The sequence below is a fragment of the Callorhinus ursinus genome, unplaced genomic scaffold (genome assembly GCF_003265705.2).
Source record: "Callorhinus ursinus isolate GAN/ISIS: 27379988/994484 unplaced genomic scaffold, GSC_fseal_2.0 scaffold21, whole genome shotgun sequence".
Classification (NCBI taxonomy): Eukaryota; Metazoa; Chordata; class Mammalia; order Carnivora; family Otariidae; genus Callorhinus; species Callorhinus ursinus.
Genome location: NW_027397083.1, coordinates 7526220 through 7548637, shown reverse-complemented (window position 1 = coordinate 7548637; position 22418 = coordinate 7526220). Strand labels below are relative to the sequence as shown.

Sequence of the window (22418 nt, the reverse complement as noted above, 5' to 3'; positions counted from 1 at the left end):
CTAAGACTGTTCATCTGTTTCTGTGTGGCATTTATGTAGAGAGGGGGTTTTGTAAAACTAAAATTAATTACTTTAGGGTGAGGTATCTTTCCACTTTATTACCATGTAATGTTAAGGCGGTACTATAACCTAGTGATTGAGAGAATCAACTCGGCTTCTAGCACGACATGACAGTATGGCAGGAATAGGGAAGTCATGGCAGTTTTAAAGAAAGGAAACGGGAAGGACTTAGCAGTCACTGTTCCCTGTCGATTCAGAACCCTGTCTGGCCATATGTCACCAGTTCCCATGATGACTTGCATTTCAAGGACTATTCCTTGATTATGGCCCATTTTGGTTTCCTGGGCTTGGTTCCCTAATCTGCTTCTCTGCTCCTGACCCTTCTCTCTGAGTAGTCTTTCCTTTTCTGTAAGAAAGGCCTGGGCTGGCCATTGAAGAGCTCACTCATCTTGCTTCCCACCTCTCTCTCCCTTGTAGTCTAAGCTGCACCACCCCTTTAAAAGACTTTGTAGACCTTCAAATTATAAGTCACTCCAGACAGAACCTACTCCCCAAATCTCTTCAAGAAGGCCCCTGTCTACCTTGAATGTGAGTCCAGGGTGTAAATACCCTTAAGATTTTTAGACGTTTTTTGTCTGAAAGAGCCTTATGAGGCTTACATCTACCTCCTTCTGAGGCGGGAGTAACAAAGGGTCCTACTGCCATGCTTCCGATTTGGGCTTGACCCCGAGGCCATAGTTTTACTGGTAACATTCTGGATTTTTTTTTTTTTTTTTTTTTTTTTTTTACTTTAAAACCTCATGCTGATTGGAGAAGCTGGTAGTTGAAAAACTTTCATTTCCTAACCTGGCAAGCTTAAAGGCATTTTTTCTAAATTCTGCTTGAAAACTGCACAGTTTCTTATTTAAATTCTCTCTCTCTTAATACCCTACTATAGAGGATTTTTCAAAAACCCTTTGTCACTTTCAGCATTCTTCTTGGAAGTCTTCCTAGCCAGATCCACAACGTGATTAGGTATTTTTGCTGTATTCCATGATACGGCCTCACCATTTGTTTTGCCAATAGGTAAGCCTGCCCCTTCTCCAGCCTCCAACAGTGATTTCCTCCGTGCTTGTCCAGCCTCCGTTAATAGTCTCACTGATGCTCAGCAGTTGTATTCAACCCAGTCCTAGAACACCACAGGTTCTAAGTTTCTATTATGGCAGCACTCCATTCTGGATACCAAACAGTATTTCAGTTATCCACTTCTGCCTCAGAAACCACCCCAGAATTTACTGGCTTCATACAAAACCGTTATTTGCTCAAGATTGTGCAGTCTGAGCTAGACTCAGCTGGGCATTTCTTCTGGTCTCACTTGGAGTCGTTCATGCTACTGCAGACATGTAGGGACTCGTCTCGGACTAGCCACCAAAGACGCTTTCACTCGCACGTCTGATGCGTCTGCTGGAGTGGCTGGAATAGCTGGGGCACAGCTGGGAAGCTCTGTCTCAGGAGTCTCTCCAGCAGGGTAGCTGGCCCTTTCTCCATGGTGGCTCGGGGCTCCACAAGGGGGAAAGCAGAAGCACACAGGCTTCTGAGAGCCTATGCGTAGCCAGAACTGCAGCGGCACCACTCTGTCCAAGCGAGTGCCCACGCGCCTGCTCAAAGCCAAAGGCAGGGGAAACGTCCTGCGTCTGCTAGTCATGACAGAGAATACATGGCCCATCTTTAACGCACCATGGGTCCCTCCAGAGGAGCAACGGGACTGACAGCATCTCAACAGAGATGATAGAAACCAGAGGCCAGTGTAACAACATCTTTCAAGCCAGAAGAAAAAAACTGCAAGCCCGGAATTTTATACCAGCAAACATGTCCTTCAGATATTAAGGTGAAATAAAGATGAGTTCAAAGAAACAAAAATTCAGAGAATCTGGCACCAGTGGGCCTGCAATGATATAATAATTAATTAAGGTTCTCAGGAAAATATCCCAGATAGAAATATTGACAGGCAAGAGGGACTGAAGAACGCCAGGAAGACAAATGTGACTGAACAGTAGCTGTACAAAATCATACCTGCAGGACACTGAGGCGCTGCACTTTTACGTATCACTAAAATTCACGGTAACAATAACAGATGATGAGAGGGAAGTAAATGGAGTTTAAAAGTTTTAAGGTTTAATTGGTATCAGCCAAGTACTAAAGTAATAATTTGCATGGGACTGTGATAAGTAAGAATACAGTTTTAAGCTCTAGGCTAACTACTAACAATGGTCTTAAAATGTAATTTAACAGAAGGAAAATGGAATAATATAAAACATTTGATTAATCTAAAGAAAGTCAGGAAAGGAAAAGGCGCATGAAAATAAAACACAAATGGTAAAATAGGAAGTATAGATTCCCAAGCATATCAGTAGTTAGGTAAAAAAAAAAAAGTTATATAATTTATGCATTTAGTATAGAATGGATTTTTTAAATTCAACTATATGCTGCTTATAAGAGAAACACTTTAAATATCAGGTACAGAAGTATTGAAAGTATGAAGATGGAAAATAATATGCCATTCAGACAATTTAAAAAAGGTGACAGGGCGATACTCTCATCAGAAAAAGTAGACTTTGGGACACCTAGGTGGCTCAGTCGTTAAGCGTCTGCCTTCGGCTCAGGTCATGATCCCCGGGTCCTGGGATCGAGCCCCACATCGGGCTCCCTGCTCCACGGGAAGCCTGCTTCTCCCTCTCCCACTCCCCCTGCTTGTGTTCCCTCTCTCACCGTGTCTCTCTCTGTCAAATAAATAACATCTTTAAAAAAAAAAATAGACTTTGAAGCAGGAAGCACTAACTAGCATTAGAAGAGCTAAAAGAAAAAGATTGGTAATGGCAAATGTTGGAGATGCTATAGAGCAACCAGAACTCTCATGTGTTGGCAGTGGAAGTGTAACAGTACAGATAATTTGGAAAAGTTTGGTTGTCTATTAAAAAGTTAAGCATATATGATACAGGAATTTTACTGGTAGATATTTATCAAAGAGACATGAAAATACATGTCCACAAAGTACTTGTTAAAAAATGCTCACAGCAGATTTATTCATAATAGCCAAAAAAACAGTGAGGTGCCAATCAGTAGAAGAATGGATGAGCAATGGTGTATTTACACAATGGATACTAATTATACTAATGGATTCAGCAAGAAAGATCCAACATCCATATTGATGAATCTCAAAAATACTATGCTAATAAAAGAAATCAGACACAAAAACGTGCATAGTGTATGATTCCCAACTACATAAAATTCGAGAACAGGAAAACTCACCTACGGTGTTAGAAATCAGATCACTGGTTGCTTTGTGGAGGAAAGGGTTGACTGGGAAACAACTTGAAAGGACTTTCTAGAGTGTTGGAAATTTTCCATGTCTTTAGTAGTCAAAAGTGAATGTTTTACTTAAGATCTGAGCATTTCTCTCTATGTAAATTATACCTGTTTTTAAAAATGAAGGTTAAATAAAGATTTTAGACCGCCAGAAACTAAAAGATGTTACCAACAGACTTGCACTAAAAATCACTAAAGGAATTTCTTTGGGCAGAAAGAAAACTATCCTGGCTGGAAACAGGAAAGAGCAGAGAGCAACAGAAAGGGTAAATATTAAGAGTAAATATAAATGAGTATGACTGTACAAAGTAATAACAGTAGTATCTTCTGATAGGAAAGTACAACAGCATCAGTCGTGAGTCCTTATTTAGTCCAGGGACCGTTCTCTGCCTGCCATGCTTTGCTGCCAAGTCACAGTTCAAGTACAAGGGAACAAGTCAAATGAGGTATTGTGGGAACTATCCTGACTTAGATGTCCCAAGTTCCATATAAAAACCAGTATCTTTTGTGATAGCCCCTTAAGTCCTGGAAAGGGCGTAGCTATTTACAAGAACCATGGCACTCAGAAGCTCAAAACTGGCTTTCCATGAGGTGTTTATAGTTTATTTCCAGTTCTCCTCATCCAGATACAATTTACCAACTGAGGTCATTTTTGCTATAAGCTACCTTGCCTGTAAGAGAACATTCCCCCTTTATTAGGCTTTCAGGAGAATAGAACTAGAAGGTTAATCTAGTAACCATTTCCATTGTGGGCTCACAGACCAACCTCCATGACTTTGAGTTACTAACTTTAATACAACTCTCAGACTTCAGGGTCCACCAGAATCGCCTGGAGGGCTTATTAGACTCAAAAGATTGCTGGGCTTCCTGAGTTAGTAGGACTAGGGTCGGACTTGAGAATGGACATTTCTAGTAAGCTGCTGGGTGATAGTGCTGGTATGAAGATCATATTTTGAAACCACTGCCTTAGAAAATGACAGTGATGACAAATAAAGCACCCCTTTCTCATTTATTACTCACAGAAGAACAAGGATGTCCATATCCTCTTTGCTTCCAACTTTAGAATGGTCATTATCCTTTGTTATTTCTTCAAAAGCCCAAGGAGTTTTTAGTTTGCATTGCCGTTAATTATCACTAAGTGTCCACAGATGACATTGGTCAGTCCCCATGTGAGGGTTAAACCCTCAGGGTGCTGCCCCAGGTTGCCCCAGGTTGCTTCCACATGAGCTGCTCAGAAACCTCTGCCACCCCAGATGTGCACCACACTGTGGCCATTGCCAGTGTAGCCAGTTTGTGTGCCAGCTTGCCACCTAGCCCTTTTCGACCTGTGTGCTGGTGCAGAGTAGTTCTCCCACTTCTGTCCCCCACCCCCCCAGCCAGGGGCTCATGGGCACCACTCCATGCTCATTAGATCTGTGGCCAACCCAGTTTTGGTCAGAGCCAACCCAGCTGCTCCACCCTCTTGTCTATTCCAGCCCCGGTCACAAACACAGTCAAGCTCGAGTCTCTTCCCTGCCCCTTGCCGAGCATCAGCGCCTAGTTTGGCCCAAAAGCATCAGCTACCCCAAGGCAATGTCATTCTTGCCAGCCAGCCCACTTAGAGCTGCACTTCTGGTCAGTTCCATTTCATGGACAGTGGGGAGGGGAGGAGTAGGCTGTTTCTGTCAGCATAAATTTGTCTCCAGCTTTCATCTAGTCCCACAATGGAAAGATTTATCCTCTGTCACACAATGTCAAACTTTTGCCATCAGACTCTGAGAAAATTGGCCCCCCACTGAGACTTGAGTCTCATCTGCATCTCCCTGGGCATTCTTTTATGTCACAGTGCCTTGGCCACATTGAACCAAGGATATGAAAGTCCATTACGCTGCTGCTACCACTCAGCAGTATCCACTGTCAGTGGATTTCTGGACAGCTAGATAAATATTTTACACTCGCACAACTCAGTGCACTTGTGGTCTTGCCTTCACTCAGAAGGATAGAATAGGAAACCCAGTAAGCCAGCCACGCAGCTTTTCACGTGTTTTCCAAGAGTTCCCAGAGCCGGGGTGCCTGGGTGGCTCAGTCGTTAAGCGTCTGCCTTCAGCTCAGGTCATGATCGCAGGGTCCTGGGATCGAGCCCCACATCGGGCTCCCTGCTCTCCCACTCCCCCTGCTCGTGTTCCTGTTCTCGCTATCTCTCTCTCTGTCAAATAAATAAATAAAGTCTTTAAAAAAAAAAAAGGTCCCAGAGCAGTCTGGCAGCGGTCCTGGGGACAGTTATCTGCCCCTTATCTGCCCCTTCCCCCAAGTGACAGCTCAGGCGTAAGGGATCAAGACCACATGAGTTGAGTGTGGGCACAACCCTGGTTTAGAACTCGCAAGTTCCATATAGGAACCAATAACTTTTACGAGAGTCTGGTGGGCCTAGAGCCCAAGAATTCCAACAAGGGCCAAGAAACGTCACACTCGGGAATGGTCACAGTTCTCACAGTCCACTGTAGTTTAGTCAGGTCATCTTTACCATAACTGTGTTGGCTGGTAACATGGCTGACATTCTACCTTTATTAGGTTTCCAGGGGAACACAGCTGAAAGATTCACATGAGATTAATTTTCCCATGAGTACACATGGGCAGGATGTTAGGTTTTAGCATTACCAGGGAAGTAGTAAAATTAAAGTAATAATTTGTATTTTTAGTCTGGAATAATTTAAAGATGCATATTATAGTTTCTAGGCTAATCATTAAAAGAACAGTTAAAGAATGTATAGTTAAGGAAAAATGGAATAATAAGAAAACGTTTGATTAATTCAGTAAAGAAGCAAGAAAGGAAGACAAAAGGAATATAAAATAGAAATATATGTTATATGTAAAATATAAAAATGGGTAAAATAAAATAGAAATAGTAAAGTGATAGAGATAAGCACAATCATTACTGTCAGTAATGACAGTAACTACAAAGGGACTAAGTATTCCAATTAGAGTACCAACATTATCAGACTGGGTTAAAATACTGAACCCAATTATGTGCTGTTCACAAGTAACACACTTTAATATAAGATATTAAATAGTTGAAATTAAACAGATGGGAAAAAGATAGATAAATACTAATCAAAAGAAAGCTGGTTTAACTATACTAACATCAGACAATGTGGAATTTAAGGGAAGAAGCATTACTACAGAAATAGACAATTCATAATAATAGAGTGGTCAGTCCACCAGGAATATAGAAAATTGTAAATCTGTATGTAACCAATAAGATAATTTCAAATAAGGCAAGCATTAAACATTGGCAGATCTATACAGAGAAACAAATGAGTCTACAATCATAATAGATGTCAACCTCTCTCAGTAGGTGATAGAACTAAGCAGACAAAAAAAAGTAAAAATATAGACCATCTTGCTAAAAAACAAATTTGACCTAACATATTTATATAATGTTGCATTAAACTGTGACATAATTCTCATTTTTAAAAAAGCATATGGCTCAGTTGGTAAAGCATGCAACTCTTCATCTTGAGGTTATGAGTTCGAGCCCCATGTTAGGATGGAGCCCACTTAAGATAAATTTTTAAAAAATGCACGTGGACCATTTACCATGTTGATCATAAGCTGAGTCATAAATTAAAATATTGAAATAATATGCAGAGTATATTTTCTGACCATAGTGGAATTAAATTAAAAAAATAAAGATCAGAAGCAAAAGGATAGATGGAAGATCCTCAGCAATTTTGGTGACATTAAGCAGTACACCTCTATGTAACCCATGGGTCAGTGAAAGCCCAAGCAAAATTAGAAAATATTTTTAAATGAATGATAACAAATATAAAGCATTTCAAAACTTGTGGGAATGCAGCTAAAGCAGTGCTTGAGGGAAGTTTATAGCCCTTAAATGGATATATTAGTTAAAAAAAAAAAAGACCAGAAATCAGTGATCTATGCTTTTATCTCAAAAAGCTAGAAAAAGAACAAATCAAAACTACAGTGAGATATTTCTTGCCAATGATACTGGCAGAAATTCAGAAATTTGATAGACTCAGTGAGGCTATGGGGAAATTGGCACTGCTCTTCATACATTGCTGGTGGAAAGGCAAAGTGGAATAACCTTTATGGAGAGAAAATTGACTATATCTAGCAAAATTATACATTCATTTACCTGTGTAGCCAGCTTTCAGGAATCTTTTCTAAAAATATACTGACAAAAAAATTAATACAAAAATACCTATGAATAAGGCTGTTGATTGTAGCCTCATTTGTAATAGCAGACTGGAAACAACCCAAATGCCCAACAGAAGGAAACTGATTAAATAAAAACTCATCCATGGGTGTTTATTGGGTGTGAACATCCACACAATGGAGTCTTTTACAGCTGTCAAAAAGAATGAAGACAATTTCTATAAACTTCTATGAAATAATCTCCAGGATATAGCCAGTGAAAAAAAGGAAAAGTGGAGAAAATCATCTCTCTGATTACAATATTTTGTTTTTTAAACAATGGCAAGGTGGGAGATGTATGTAGAGAGAAACAGATATTTTAAAATGGAAGAGTAACTTTTAAAAATACTTTTAAATGGTTTTCCATAGAGGGAAGAAAGAAATTGGACGGGAAAGACTGGGCATGAAGCTAGTTTTCCTTGAATCTACATTGTCTCTTCTACTTGACTTTGAAAACAAATATTTTGTATAATTACAAAACAAATTTTAAGAAGGCAATTCCTAATTAAAAATAAAATTAAGTGAGCCCAACTATGTATTCAGTTGGTGGTATAACCACATCAAGAGGAACTATTCCATGTGACTTTAAAAGACAATTATTTGACTGCCTCCCTTGATGGGATTTACCCTAAGCACAAAAGAAAACCTTATTCGTTTTCAATAATACTCTTGTTAATAATATTGATACTGTTCTGAGGTTGTGTGTGTGCAATGCAAAATAAACGAGTAATTTTGTTGCTGATGTTGAGAACTAGAGTTTGGGTACGGGTGAAGGACATAAAAGTGTGAGAATGATGATGTTAAGTAAACGTCTGTAGTCGTGAATTAGAAATAATAGCAAAACTTTCTCGTGTATTTACACATTTCCTAACTTATTTGATGAAAAGACTAGTATCAGTGAGTAACCCAGTATTGGTAAGCACACTTTGTGCCAGATACTGATGTTTGGATACCATTTTCCACTAAAAGGAACCAGAATTCCTTGGAGAAATGGCTTCTACCAAGTCTGGGAAAGCAAAGAGGCCCCCAAAGTCAACAAAGTTTGTGTCAGAAGAACTCAGAGCCAACTGGAATATGCTCCCATTGGCCAAAGATGGAACACTTTGAGCAGCAAAAATCGACAAAGCAACTGAGTGGGTGGAACACATCACATAATATTAAATGATATTTAAACTCCCAAATTCACTATGAGGATTTGGTCTTGGAGGATGCATGGGAACAACTTAGTTTTTTGTTTTGTTTTGTTTTTTGGTTGGTTGTTTTTTTTTTTTTAATGTAAAGAAAAAATAACAAACATGTTTCCTTCCTTTCTAAATGAACTGTACTTTGGGGTAAATGATTCATTGATGAGAAAAAAAATCTCTTTATAGGAATATTCCAACCAGTAAACTAGAAATGATAAAATTAGAATATTACAGTTTTGCTGCTCCTAGTTAATTTATGGCAGTGATCATCACTCACTGCTAACTTCACAAATACACCTAGACACTGTGTGGGGTGCCGTTGGACGTTCACGTTACCACCTGTGAAGTGTTTTGCCACCCTCCCTCCTCGGTAAGTCAAATCTGAGGCCAGTCAAGCCTCTGACTACCAACTAATGGGAAACACAGGGGACAAAGGAGCATGTTAGATGGCTCCTGGGATGCCATCAGCAGAATCCAGTCAGAGGAAAATAACAGGATAAATAACCCCATTTCTTCTACAGAAATGTTAAAAAGTAGATGAAGATGAACCCTAGAAATCAAGAGACTTACAGAACACACTAACCAATGGCGACAATCGGACTTTATTTAGATTATGATTCAGATTACAAAAGCAGAACGAACTTACATAAGACAACCAGGGGAAACAGGACTATTGATATTAAAAGATAATTTTCAATATTTTAGGCAAGCTTTATTAATCTTATGTTTTAATCATGAGTTTTTATCTTTTAGAGGTACACACTGGAAAACTTACTGATGAAATTATATGAAGTCTGGGATTTGCTTCAGATTAATATGGATGAGGGGTTAGAGGAAATCAGAAGTGACCATGAGTTGATAAGTGTTGACGCTGGGTGATGAGTGCATGGAAGTTCTTATACTATTGTCTTCTTTTGTGTATGTTTGAAATTTCTCATAAAATATTTTTTAAATGTTATCTCAAAGGTGAGCAAACAGCATATCAGAAATGAGGAAGTTAAAAAAACAAATTGATACATCTTAAACTAAAAATATATTTGTTTAGGGGCGCCTGGGTAGCTCAGTCTTTAAGCGCCTGCCATCGGCTCAGGGCATGATCCCAGGGTCCTGGGATCGAGCCCCGCATCGGGCTCCCTGCTCCGCGGGAAGCCTGCTTCTCCCTCTTCTACTCCCCCTGCTTGTGTTCCCTCTCTCGCTGTGTCTCTCTCTGTCAAATAAATAACATCTTTAAAAAAATAAAAATAAAAATATGTTTGTTTAGGTTGAATACTCATTGGGTGAATTAGACGCAAATAACTAGTGAATTGAGAGCTTTGTATATAAAAAATTACCTGAAATATTATAGAGACAAGAAGATAAGTGAATCAACAGATGCTGTATTCCAAGCTGGATAAATAAAAAGAATTCCATGCCTAGCTACATCATAGTAAAACAGCAAAGACAAAGGTATCTTAAGAGCATCTGTTTCATTCAGGGTACTGTCAGGAAAACAGAAACGACATTAGGTAATTCAGAAGAGCAAACTGACGGTAAAGAATGGATTACATTGTTGTGGGAGGGCGAAAAAGAAAAAAAAGGGAACACCTGACTGGTAAGCTAGAGATACCAACTGCTGGGCCTGGCTCCCACCCCTAGGGGTGAGAGAAACAGGCAGGCAGTGGGGTTTTCAAAATCTAAGCGTTCACAGGAGGAGTTCTGGCTTCTGAAGAGGGAGCCTAGCCTGGCTGCTGAAGGGATGCAGTGAGGCTGGGTCTGGGAGTGCAAGGTGCTGTTGCTCAGATGACAATGACAGGTGCGGCACACACACAGGAAGAAAAAGGCCCCTTCCCCCTCTTGCCTTCCAGTCTCCTAGTGTGCACATTTGCAGACCCCAACAAGAAGCCTCCTGGCAAAGGAGAACTATGGTTTGCAGAGTTCCAGCCACAGGACCACAGAGCAGATTATAGAATTTTGGATTTGCATCTGACCACTTAATAAAGACCACAACATGCATGCATGAATTTATTCATCCACAGATATGTAGCAAAGCCCTACTGTGTACCAAATACTTTTTAAGTGCTTGGGATAAGTCAGTGAAGAAAAATTTAGACAAAGATCTCTGCCCTTATGGAGACAGGACAGATTACAGAGGAATGATGGTTAAAATGACAGCCTGTTTCTCATAGCAACTATCTAAGCCAGATGATCGTTTTGAAAGCATACTGGGCCCCCCTAGAATTGTGTACCTTACAATGAGAGAAGAATAAAGACATTTAAAGATAACTGGAAAAAGTTTACTACCAAGAGTCCTACCTAAAGGAACTTCTCTATATGAAAGCCAAAGAATTGTCTGAGACAAAAGATTTGCTAAGCAGATAAAATGATACAGGCATGCAAACCCAAACAAACATGTCTGTAGAAAATGATAGTTTGTGGGATTTTTAAGAGAAATGGCTAAACTGAAATACTGTACAAAACAATATGCATTTGAGGGTGGGACGATCCGAGTTAAGATGTTCACAAGGCCTCTTAACATTTAGGAGGAAAGAATTAACACATTGCTTGGACTTTACGTTAAATATTGAGTAAAGATTTAAGTTTAACCATTAAAAAGAATGCACAAATGCCAAATTTTGAGGATAAAATAATGAAGGTACGAAGGGGACGCTCAAAAGAAAAAAAAAAACAAGAAGTGGCAAAAAGAAAAAAGCGTTTAAGGATCAGACCAACAGCAACAAAAAATGATAAGAACAAATAGAAGCCAGGAAGTAAACAATCTTTTTTTTTTTTTAGATTTATTTATTTATTTGACAGAGAGAGACACAGCGAGAGAGGGAACACAAGCAGGGGCAGTGGGGGGGGGGAGCAGGCTCCCCCGATGCGGGGCTCGATCCCAGGACGCTGGGATCATGACCTGAGCCGAAGGCAGACGCTTAACCGACTGAGCCGCCCAGGCGCCCCCGAGAAGTAAGCAATCTCAAAAACAATATGTAACAAGGGGCAGGGCAAGTTCAGTTTCTTTAATAAAAGTATTCAAATTATCTCTCTTCTTGAGTGAGTTTTGTTGTGTCTTTAAAGAAATTTGTCCACTTCATCTAAGTTGTTGAATTTATTAGCATAAAATTGTTCATAATATTGTTTTTTCTCATTGTGCTAACATCTGTAGGATGTGTAGTAACATATGCTGTCGTAATTCTGATGTTGGTACTTTGTATCTTTTCTCTTTTTTTCCCTGATCAGACTGACTAGAAATTTATCCATTTTATTGATCCTCTCCAACAACCAAGAACTCAAGGTTTTGGATCCGTTGATTTTTCCCTGTTGTTTTTATTTTCTCTTTCACTGATGTCTGCCCTTACCTTTACGATTTCCTCTCGTCTGCTTCTTAGGATTTAATTTGCTGGGGTTTTTTTGTGTGTGTGTTTCTTTATGTGGAAGTTTAGGTTATTGATTTGATCCCTTGCTTTTCTAAGGTAGGTGTTTAGTGCTAAAAGTTCCCTCTAAATTATGTTTTAGCTGCATATCACAAATTTTGTCGTATTTTCATTCAGTTTTTTTTAACTTTATTTTATTATGTTATGTTAGTCACCATACATTTCATCATTAGTTTTTGGTATTTTCATTCAGCTTAAAATAGATTATAATTTTCCTTCTAACTTCTCCTTTGATCTCTAAGTTATTTAGAAGTATGTTATTTGGGTCTCCAACTATTGGGCATTTTCCAGATCTCTTTAATTGATTTCTAATTTAATTTCATTGCAGCAAATGAACATAGTTTGTGTGACTTAAATTCTTTTAAACTTATTCAGACTTGTTTTATGAGCCAGAAAATGATGTGTCTTGGTAAATGTTCCATGTACATCAGAAAAGAACACTACTACTGTTAGAGTGTTCTAGAAATGTCACTTAGGTCAAGTTGTTTGATAATATTGTTCATGTCTTCTTTATCCTTACCCTTTTTTTGTGTATTCTATCTGTTATTGAGAAGCATATTGAAATCTACAGCTACAATTTTGAATTTGTATAGATTTTATTTTCTATCAGTTTTTTATTCTTGCATTTTTAAGTTCTTTTATTAGGTTCAGAAATCAATGAAACAGAAACCAAAGGTAGAATAGAGATCCACAATCCAGAAGTTGTTTCTTCGAAGCACTAGTCAGAATTAATCAAGAAAAAATAAAGCACAAATAACCAATACTGAGGAAAAAGGGAAACAGAACTACAGCTAAAAAGATAAGAAAATGATACAGTTATGCCAATAAACTTGAAAACAATTTGTAAAGAAGACAAATTTCTAGAAAAATGTAATTACCCAAATTGATTTGGGTATCATAACTCAAATAAATTGAAGCAGTAGGTTAAAAAAAAATCTCACAAAGAATATAAGGTCTGTTTATTTTACATATGACTTCTATCAAACTTTTAAGAAATACACCATCTCAGTATAAACAGACTCTTCTGGACAGCGGAAAAGGAAACAACTTTCCGGTTAATTGCTTGAGACAAGACTAGTGTAACCTTGAAAACAAAACTAGACAAAGACATTATGAGAAAGAAAAATTATACTCTAAGCTCACTCACAAACATAGGTATCAAAACCATAAGCCAAGGGGCGCCTGGGTGGCTCAGTCCTTAATCGCCTACCTTCGGCTCAGGTCGTGATCTCCGGGGTCCTGGGATCAAGCCCCGTATCAGGCTCCTTGCTCCACGGGAAGCCTGCTTCTCCCTCTTCCACTCCCCCTGCTTGTGTTCCCTCTCTCGCTGTCTCTCTCTGTCAAATAAATAAAATCTTTAAAAAACAAAAAGCCAAATTTTAACAGACTAAATCCAACAGCATATATTTTTCTTTTACAGGATGCACCTTGATCAAGTTGGGTTTATCCCAGAAATACAAAAACGGTCTGACTTTAGGAAAACTCTGTATTTCATCAACCAAATTAAAGGCTTAAAATTATGAAGTTATTTCAGTAGATTGTATTTGATAAAATGTGATACCATTCATGATGTAAATTAATGCAAATTAAGAATAGACAGGACTTCCTTAATCTCATGAGAAGAATCAACAAAGTATTACAGCAAAGATTTTTTTTTTTAAGATTTTTTATTTATATGACGGACGGAACACAAGCAGGGGGAGTGGGAGAGGGAGAAGCAGCCTTCCCGCAGAGCAGGGAGCCTGATGCAGGGCTCAATCCCAGGACCCTGGGATCATGACCTGAGCCGAAGACAGACACTTAAATGACTGAGCCACCCAGGCACCCCACAGCAAAGATGATTCTTAATGGGGAAATATTTAAAATAATTCTTCAAAATCAGGAAAGAGAATGCCCACCATCACCACTTTTTTCCAAATTTGTACCAAAAGTCCTAGCAAGTACAGTAAATTTTAAAAAAAAATTATTGGCGTAAGTATTAGGAAGAAAAAAACCAAAATATTATTCAGAAATGTGATTATATAGCAAACCCAAAAGAATCCACAAATTTTTAGAAATAACATTTTTATCAAGATAGCTGCCTGTGAAGTCAATAAAAATAAGTTGCGTTTCTATACGGCAGCAAAAAGTATTTGAAAATACAATTTTCAAAGTGTATTTCCATCGCTACAGAAATATAAAGTCCCCAATAATAAATCTAACAAAAAATTTGTAAGCCCTGTCTGCACAAAGTGATACAACTTTATTGAAAGGCATTTTAAAAGACCTAAATAGATATATAACGTTCATGGATAAGACAACACACATCATAAACATGTCACTTTTCCCTAATTTGATTTATAGAGTCAATGCTACTATAATCAAAATACAAGTTTGTTTTTTTTTATGGTACTTGAAAAGCAGACCTTTATATGGAAGGGTAAGGAATAGACATAACACTCTTGAAAAAAGTAAGGTTGTGAGAATTGCCTTACTTTTATGAAAAATTATAAAACAAGGCATATGCCGTGTGCTCAAGAATAAACAGAAATAATGACGGGGTTGGGGGGGTACTACATGGAAAGTCCTGAGGCAGACTCTGACATACATTGGACTGTGGAAGATCAGCTGGGAGAGGGGCGATTTTGCAGGAAGCTGTGCTGGGGCAATTGCTGAGCTCATTCATCCTCACCTCACAACTTACACAAAAAAGGAATTCCATTTGAATTAAGGATTTGAGTATGAAAAACAAAGCCTTAAAAATTAGAATAAAATGTGGGAGATGATCTTTCTGGCCTTGGAATAGAAAATGATTTCTTAAGATACTAAAGCACTAACTAGAAAAGAAAATGTAAGTTCAACTACATTAAAGTTTAAACTTTTTTTAATTAAATGCATTTTTTAAATGAAAGATAAGCCAGAGTGAGAGAAAGTATGTGTAACACATTCAACCTACAAGGACTGATAGGCAGAACATATAAACAAATTGATGAGAAAGATAAATAATAAAATAGGTACATAAAAGATATTAACAGACACTTCACTGAAAGAAGATGTGTGTGGCCAATAAACTCAAGAAACAATTTCAGTCTCACTAATGATCAGGAAATGCAAACCAAGACCACAGTAAGATGCTGTTTTACCCCCACTGATAACACCAAGAATTAGGCTACAAAGCAAGAAGCACTTCTAAACATTGAGGATGGGTTTGTAGATTGTTGCAGCACCTGTAAGGAACAAGTTAGCATTCTCTTGTTCTGTTGGACATTTGCATATCTTGTGAACCAGCAATCCTACCCCTAGGTACCTACTCTAGACTGGAGAAACTGCACATTTATTTGCAACAGAAAACTTAAAAACAGGAGATAACTCAGAGCCTCCATCTACAGAAAATGGATAAATACAGTATAATATATTCACTTAATGGACATTTAATTGTGCAGCAAGGAAATTAGCTAAAGCTACACACAACATGGATGGATTTTAGAAATAGAGTATTCAGCAAAAACTTCAAGTCCCAGAAGACTCCTTATAGTATTAGACCACTTTTATAATGCATGGGATGAAGTACACTGAGTATTGTTGAAGCAAATTGTGTGTGTGCGTGTGAGAGAGAGAGAGAGAGATGGAACAGTGTTTAAAAAAGCAATGGAGGGGCACCTGGGTGGCTCAGATGGTTAAGCATCTGCCTTCAGCTCAGGTCATGATCCCAGGGTCCTGGGATCGAGCCCCACGTCAGGCTCCTGGCTCAGCGGGGAGCCTGCTTCTCCCTCTCCCTCTGCCTCGCCCCCTGCTCATGCTCGCTCGCGCTCTCTCTCTCTCTCTCTATGTGTGTGTGTGTGTGTGTGTCAAATGAATAAATAAAAAGCTTTAAATAAAAAAAATTAAAAAGCAATGGAATAACAAACAGCATTTAGGATGGTGTGTGCCTCTGGAGAAAAGGCAAGAGGCTAGACACAGGTGGCTGACTGCAGGTTCATTCTTCACTAGGGTGGCAGCTTCTGGGATATTCGTTACTTTATGTTTTGTAGCATAGGTGTATATTTTTATATAATCGTGTTATATGTATATATAATTATATAAACGTTCTTTTGTATGTGTGAAATATTGGCATTAAGGAAAGATAATTTGAGTTTTAAAAAAGAATCCTTTTGAGAAACCAGTCAAAAGGACCAAGTCACTAAGAAGGGGGAATAAGTCAGGCAGCCTCAGATTCCTTTGCAGCCACCAGGCAATGGAACAATGCCAACACATTATTCAAGGAAAGAAAGAATGAGCCAGCTGTCCTTCAGGTATGAAGGCTGCAGACAAAAAGTTTTGGACATGTCTGTTAGTTTGCTAGGGCTACCGTAACGATGCACCACAGACTGGGTACCTTAAACGGTAGAAGTCTGTTCTCTCACATTTCTGGAGGCCACAAGTCCGGGATCCAGGTGCCGACAGGGTGGGTTTCCTCTGAGACCTCCCTCCTTGGCTGCCGATGGCTAGCCTCTTGCTGCCTCTCCACAGGGTCATCCCTCTGCACACAGGACCCTGACGTATCTCTTCCTCTCCTGTAAATCCTTCATATAAATCCAGTCTTACTGGATTAAGCCCTCACACTGATGGCCTCGTTTTAAATTAATTACCTCCTTAAAGACCTTATCTCCAAATACAGTTACATTCTGAGGTATGAGAGGCTGAAATTTCAACATATGTGTCTTGGAAGAGCACGATTCAGCCCGTAACAATCTCCAAGAATATTGTTCCCACCAACAGTATTGGACTGAACCTCAGCCAACCACGAGATGATTGGGGAAACCACACAAAAGTAATGTCATGATCAATGAATATATTTAACTGCAAAACCAATAGGAAAACAAATATGGGAAATAGGGTGATAGAACAGAATATAAATACTACATGCCCTGACAATGAAGAATAATAAAATTACCAAAAAAATTAGATTGGAAGAAAGAAAGAAGGTAGAAAGCAGGGTAAGTTTTCTGATTGCTTCATCTGTAATGGCTGGGAGTTAGAGACCATATCAAAGGGAGCAAATGAAATAGACAGGAAACTCCAAAATTAGACCTATATTAAGTGCTGAAATTTTGTATATGGTAAAGGTACACTGGGGGAAGAGAGATGAATTATTTGTTACATTTTATTGGGACAACTTAGTAACCATCTAAGTTGAAGCCATATCTTTTACACCAAGTTAAATTTCAAATGGGTCAAATATTTAAATGTGAAAAATGAAACTATAAAAGTTCTGGGGGGAAAGCGTGGTAAAATTTCTTGATAACCTTGAAGTAAGCAAGACCTTGTCAGCTACAACTGAAAATCCAGAAGCCATCTAAATTAATCAGCTGAACTGTGGACACCAAAACCTACATCACACAAAGAACCATAGGTCCAAAGACATCAGAAAACTGAGGGAATGTATCTGTAATTCATGTCACAGGCAAGGGACTAACCTCTCTAATATATATATTTAAGAGACATAAGCTTCAATTGACCGTTCCTTTGTAGAACCAGACATCCTGGGTCCTTTCCAGCATGGCAGCCCTCTACTGGAGAGTGAAAGGCCAAGGAAAGAAGGCCATCGACTGCCTCCGCCAGGCCCTCCACTATGCTCCACACCAGATGAAGGTGAGTGGGACTCAGAGGTGCAAATTTCTGGCTCTTGGTCCTTTCCGTTGTTGGTTATGAGGTTTCACCTAGGCTTCCTCATGCTCAGCCAGTAAGAAAGTGGCAAAATGCTAGCATAGGCTGGAAGAAACTTCAGCCCCACTTACACCTTCCCTGCCTCTGAAAATAGGAACAAGGGGGAAGGTCTTCAAGATTCCATCATTTAATGCCCCTTCCACTGTATGCAGAGCCACCCAACGCACAACAAATACACCGGCGTAGGCAGGCCGTCACCCCACAAGTCCTTCTGGGATTAGCTTACCCCCAGGGGCCTGGAGGCCTGTGACACTTGTTTTATGTATACTGCTGACCTAAGCTTGTTTCCAGACACTGAAACGATGCAGTTTCCATCTCTTCTTACATATTGGCCAGTTCCTCGTCTCTGACTTCACCTTTTCCACAAAAACAAAAAGCCCTGCTAACTCAGTGTCACATCAGTCTTTTCCAAAGATGCCAGTTATTGCTGTGATGACTGAGAACGTTCAGCTTTTTAACAGCGCAGTTGTATCCACACGTGCTGAGTTCTGCGTTCGCCTCCACATCTCAGACTTCCTGAAGACACAGCGCATGTGTCCTTGGTTCGTAAGGGCAGCGTATGGAATGGTGTCCGGAGCTCTGCCTCTTGCGAGCTTTGTGACCTTAGGCAAGTTATATAATGACCTCATTCTACGAGTGTCCAGTAAGGACAAAGGGGGTTCCTTTTTCCCTAGGTCTTCTGTATTGCCTGTAGAACCCTGTACAGTGTGATACAGGTGGTACTTGCTTGGGTTGCTACTTGTTCAGCCCATCGTTCTGTGCTCTGTACTTCCAGCCATTGGATACTCTAGGTCAGGGGCCAGAAAACGTTTTCTGCAAAGGGCCACACAGTAAGAAATTTAGGCTGTGCGGGCCAGACAGCCTCTGTTGGAGCCACTCGGTTCTGCCATGTGGGCCTGAAACAGCCACAGAAATACGTAAAGGAACAGGAATGGTTACATTCCAAAAAAAAAACCTTACAAATAGAGGCAGCAGGCTAGATCCGGCCAGCAGGCCAGAGTTTGCTGGCCACTGCTTCAAGCAGATGATGCCGTGGACTTTGCAGAAGACACTTTGACTCTCCGACAGCAAGACTCCCAAGTGTGGTCTGTGGACAGGTGTCGGGCCACGAACTGTTTCTTACGAGTCTGCAGCGAGTCAGGAACCTGCCCCAGCAGTACACCAGCAACTTCACTAAGCAGATTGTTTACTCAGTTGACTCTTGTGCTTTGTGTTTTGAGGCCAGACTTTCCTAATGAAAAAAGTAATGCATTGGTTTATGTCCCCATGCAGCCTGCTCATCTGTCACAGACCAGTGGCAAACAAGACCAGCAGGTTCAGCTGTATTACTCAGTCACTTACCGGGAAGAACGTACTGCATTATTAAGGATTGGAGCCACCAGGAATGAAAACTCAGAAATCAGTATCCTTTCCTTCTCACCATTCTCCTCCCTTTCCCAGGACGTGCCCCTGATCAGCCTGGCTAACATCCTGCACAACGCCAAGCTCTGGAACGACGCCGTCATAGTGGCTACCATGGCCGTAGAGATCGCGCCACACTTTGCTGTGAACCACTTCACGCTGGGCAACGTCTACGTGGCGATGGTGAGGTCGCTGGGGTGGGCAGGGCATGCCAGCTCCGCCGCTGTCCCTCCCCGGCACACCTTTGCTTTCAAACTCCCTTGATGGTGTCCGTGTCCTCCAGCTCCCTGTGCGTTTTGTGGCTCCCGATTGCTAGCTCCACCAGAGGTCTATTTCATGGCTAAGGAGTTTGTGAATTAAAAAAAAAAAAAATGGGACAGGAAATTCATCTAAGTATTTGCAACTGTGTAGCTCCTCCTGGTGATTGTCACGCTAACAATAGAGTCAGATTTACCTACAATTTTCTGGAGACTTCACCTGTTCCAGAAAACCTTAGCTGACACTCCACGTGGGCGCTCTTGCTTTCAGGTGGGGCTAGGTACCTGTGTCACTGCATTCATGAGGCCCCGTACATGTCTCTCTTGCCATATTTTTGCCTTGTTTTATAATTTTTTAAGTATCTGTCTCTCCTCCTAGACAGTGCACTCCTTAGGGAAGAGATTCCTCTTCATCTTTCTCTTCCTAGCATGTCACAGCGTCTGGCACATACTAGGTGCTCATCACATGTTTCATGAATGGTGGCATGCCACTAGTTTCACAGGATACCATTTCCAGAGAAAATGGCAAAGCCATCATCCAGAACCCTCATTCTGGTCAGAAACAAGGACGGAGTTCAGAACTTAAAATCCCAGGGGTCCCCTGGAAGTTGTCATAGCTGAATTTAACATGAGAATCATGCCATGCATTTTCATCTAAAGCTTGGTGTCCCACATGGGGCGATTCCCAAGGTCCTTTCAATAAAGGTTAATAGAATGAGCAGCTTGAAGCTGTAAGTTTTATGTGTCATCCTTGACTTGAAAGGCAGCGAGTATAATTTGGCCAGGTAGGTATTGCTGAATGTGCAGATTTCCTTCTCTGCTTCTTAAAATCGAAGCATCTGTTTTTGTCCCCAGTGAATGTGAAATTTGCTACTATGAATAAGGAATTCTGCCTCTCATTTGCCTAGAAGAAGTCATTTAACCATTTGGTTTGGACTCTTCTTTGAGACTATTGGTCTAAGTAAAAGATTAATACCTTCAATATGACAACAGTCATTTCCAGACGATGTTCATGTCTTTAAATGCTACAGAGACCAAAAAACTGTTTCAAAATTTACAGCACTTAACAGATACTTAACTTCCATCTTTCTAGCTATAGTAGATAATTCAGGCAGATGCCTAAGGAGCATTTGCCAGGCCCAGTTCTAGAGGTTTCTGTGAGGATTAAATGGAGGGTTTTCATAAAGCACCCGGCACAGTGTCTGGCACACGGCCGGTACTCAGCAGTGTTGGTCCTCACTGTTACCTCCAGGATTACTCCCACGGTTGGGTCAGACCTTTGTAAAGTCCATCTCCCCTTCCCCTCTGGCTCTTGGGCTCTGCCTTCCTTTTCTTTGTGATATTGTACCTTGGGGGTGGTGTTCCCTTCCAGACCTCAGAGTTTTCCTCAGAGATGTGGGTCCCTTGAGAAAACACGGCAGGATTGCTCCTAGCACAGAGGTGCTTCTCGAGGAAGAAGTCACAGTACATACTTAGCCAGGTGGTGGTATCCCTCTCACATCTGTCCCTTTGCCCCTCACAGGAGGAGTTTGAGAAGGCCCTGGTGTGGTATGAGTCGACGCTGAAGCTGCAGCCTGAGTTCGTTCCGGCCAAGAACCGAATCCAGACCATCCAGTGTCACTTAATGCTAAAGAAAGGACGGCGCTCTCCTTAGTGCACCCTCCTCTCTCTCTCTCTCTCTCTCTCTCTCTCTTTCTCTCTCATTTCTTGCTCTTCTCATGCTCTTAAAAAAAAAAGCATAAGAAAAGAAACCAGTCATTGTCAGTATCTACTTTTAATGATGTGTGTGAAAATAACTGAGTAAGACTTACAGCAGGACTTTTACGTATGTGGGAATCAGTTTGTCTTTGTTTTTAAGTCCCCCCTTCCCCCAGCCAACCTCAGAAACACAAATGTCTCAAAAGGAAAATGCAGCGGAAAGATACCGTGTAAATACTGAGCCAAGACGTTTCTGGAGCTGTTCTCTGTCTCCAAAACCTCGATGCCTTTAGGGCTTTTCTCAGTGGTCCAGCCGTCCTCCGCCTCCTCCTTGTTGGCGGAGGATGAAACCGCGTCGCACATTCTCCGCTTCCTGTCGCAGCCTCTGTTGTCAGTGGAAACGCAGAAGCCCATCTGGTGCCAGTGAGGAGCAACGTCGTGCGCTCTCGCCGTTAGATCCATATGCCGTCCCCCGTCGCGTCCGGTCCATGCTGCTATGTCACAAACCCTCGGAGGTAGTTTGCAGGGGAGCAAGGGGAAATGAGTTTTAAAAACAAAATATTTACAACCACAAAAACTCTTAGGATCACCTGACCTTTGTAATGTTATTTATGTTGGGGAGGGAGGGGGGCGCCGAGAAGGGGAAAGCAGCAGTGTACAACCTCTATATCATTTGTACTTTAATTACAAATCACAAGGAAACCAATAAGTTGAAATCCTATATAACAGGTTTATATATATAGAATATATATATTTGAAGCCCTCTACAGACTGAGTCTATGTTTTACTAATTCTTTGTTCATTGTGTTACCCATCTTGGAATAAGGTGTGAGTGTCAGCTCCCTCTCTCTGAGGCCTTCAAACGTAGCTCCTCGGGAGAGAGCGATGCGCCAAGGTTGAGTGTTTCCATGCAATGCTTTCACCTCTGGTCCCAGGAGAATCAGAAACTCCAGACATTTTGGAATCTTCAAGGGCACATACTGAGAACAAAAATAAAAGTTGTTTATGAGCAAAATAGGTCTGGAGTGTGTTTTTTCTTTAAAACCAGGCTAACGTGGACAGTTCAGAAGCCAACGATAACTCTGGATCTGATCTTCTCAAGTCCTGGGTCATCTTCATCTTCCTTTCTTTCCACAATGGCAAGGTGAGGGGAGAAACAATCCATCACTAGACTTTATGGTTGATGAACTTATTAGCATGATACGTTTGACTGGGAAAGATGCACCATCAGCAAGTGTTGA

At 40.5% G+C, this 22418-nt stretch overlaps 1 protein-coding gene across 6 annotated transcripts in view; it reads left to right on the top strand.

Moving 5' to 3' along the window:
- The window catches only part of TTC17 (tetratricopeptide repeat domain 17), a 114575-nt gene extending 92383 nt beyond the window's left edge, over positions 1–22192 (top strand). For 3 of the 6 annotated variants that reach the window (XM_025879076.2, XM_073904727.1, XM_073904728.1), the window contains 3 exons: positions 17627–17746; positions 19262–19405; positions 21002–22192. In XM_025879076.2, the coding sequence (XP_025734861.1) occupies positions 17627–17746; positions 19262–19405; positions 21002–21133 (396 nt within the window). In that variant the 3' untranslated portion in view covers positions 21134–22192. Of the gene's footprint in view, positions 1–1065; positions 2316–13556; positions 13777–17626; positions 17747–19261; positions 19406–21001 lie in introns of those variants that run through there. The other 3 variants (XR_012381827.1, XM_073904729.1, XM_025879077.2) reach the window with 3 other exon arrangements.
- The last annotated feature ends 226 nt before the right edge of the window (positions 22193–22418 follow it).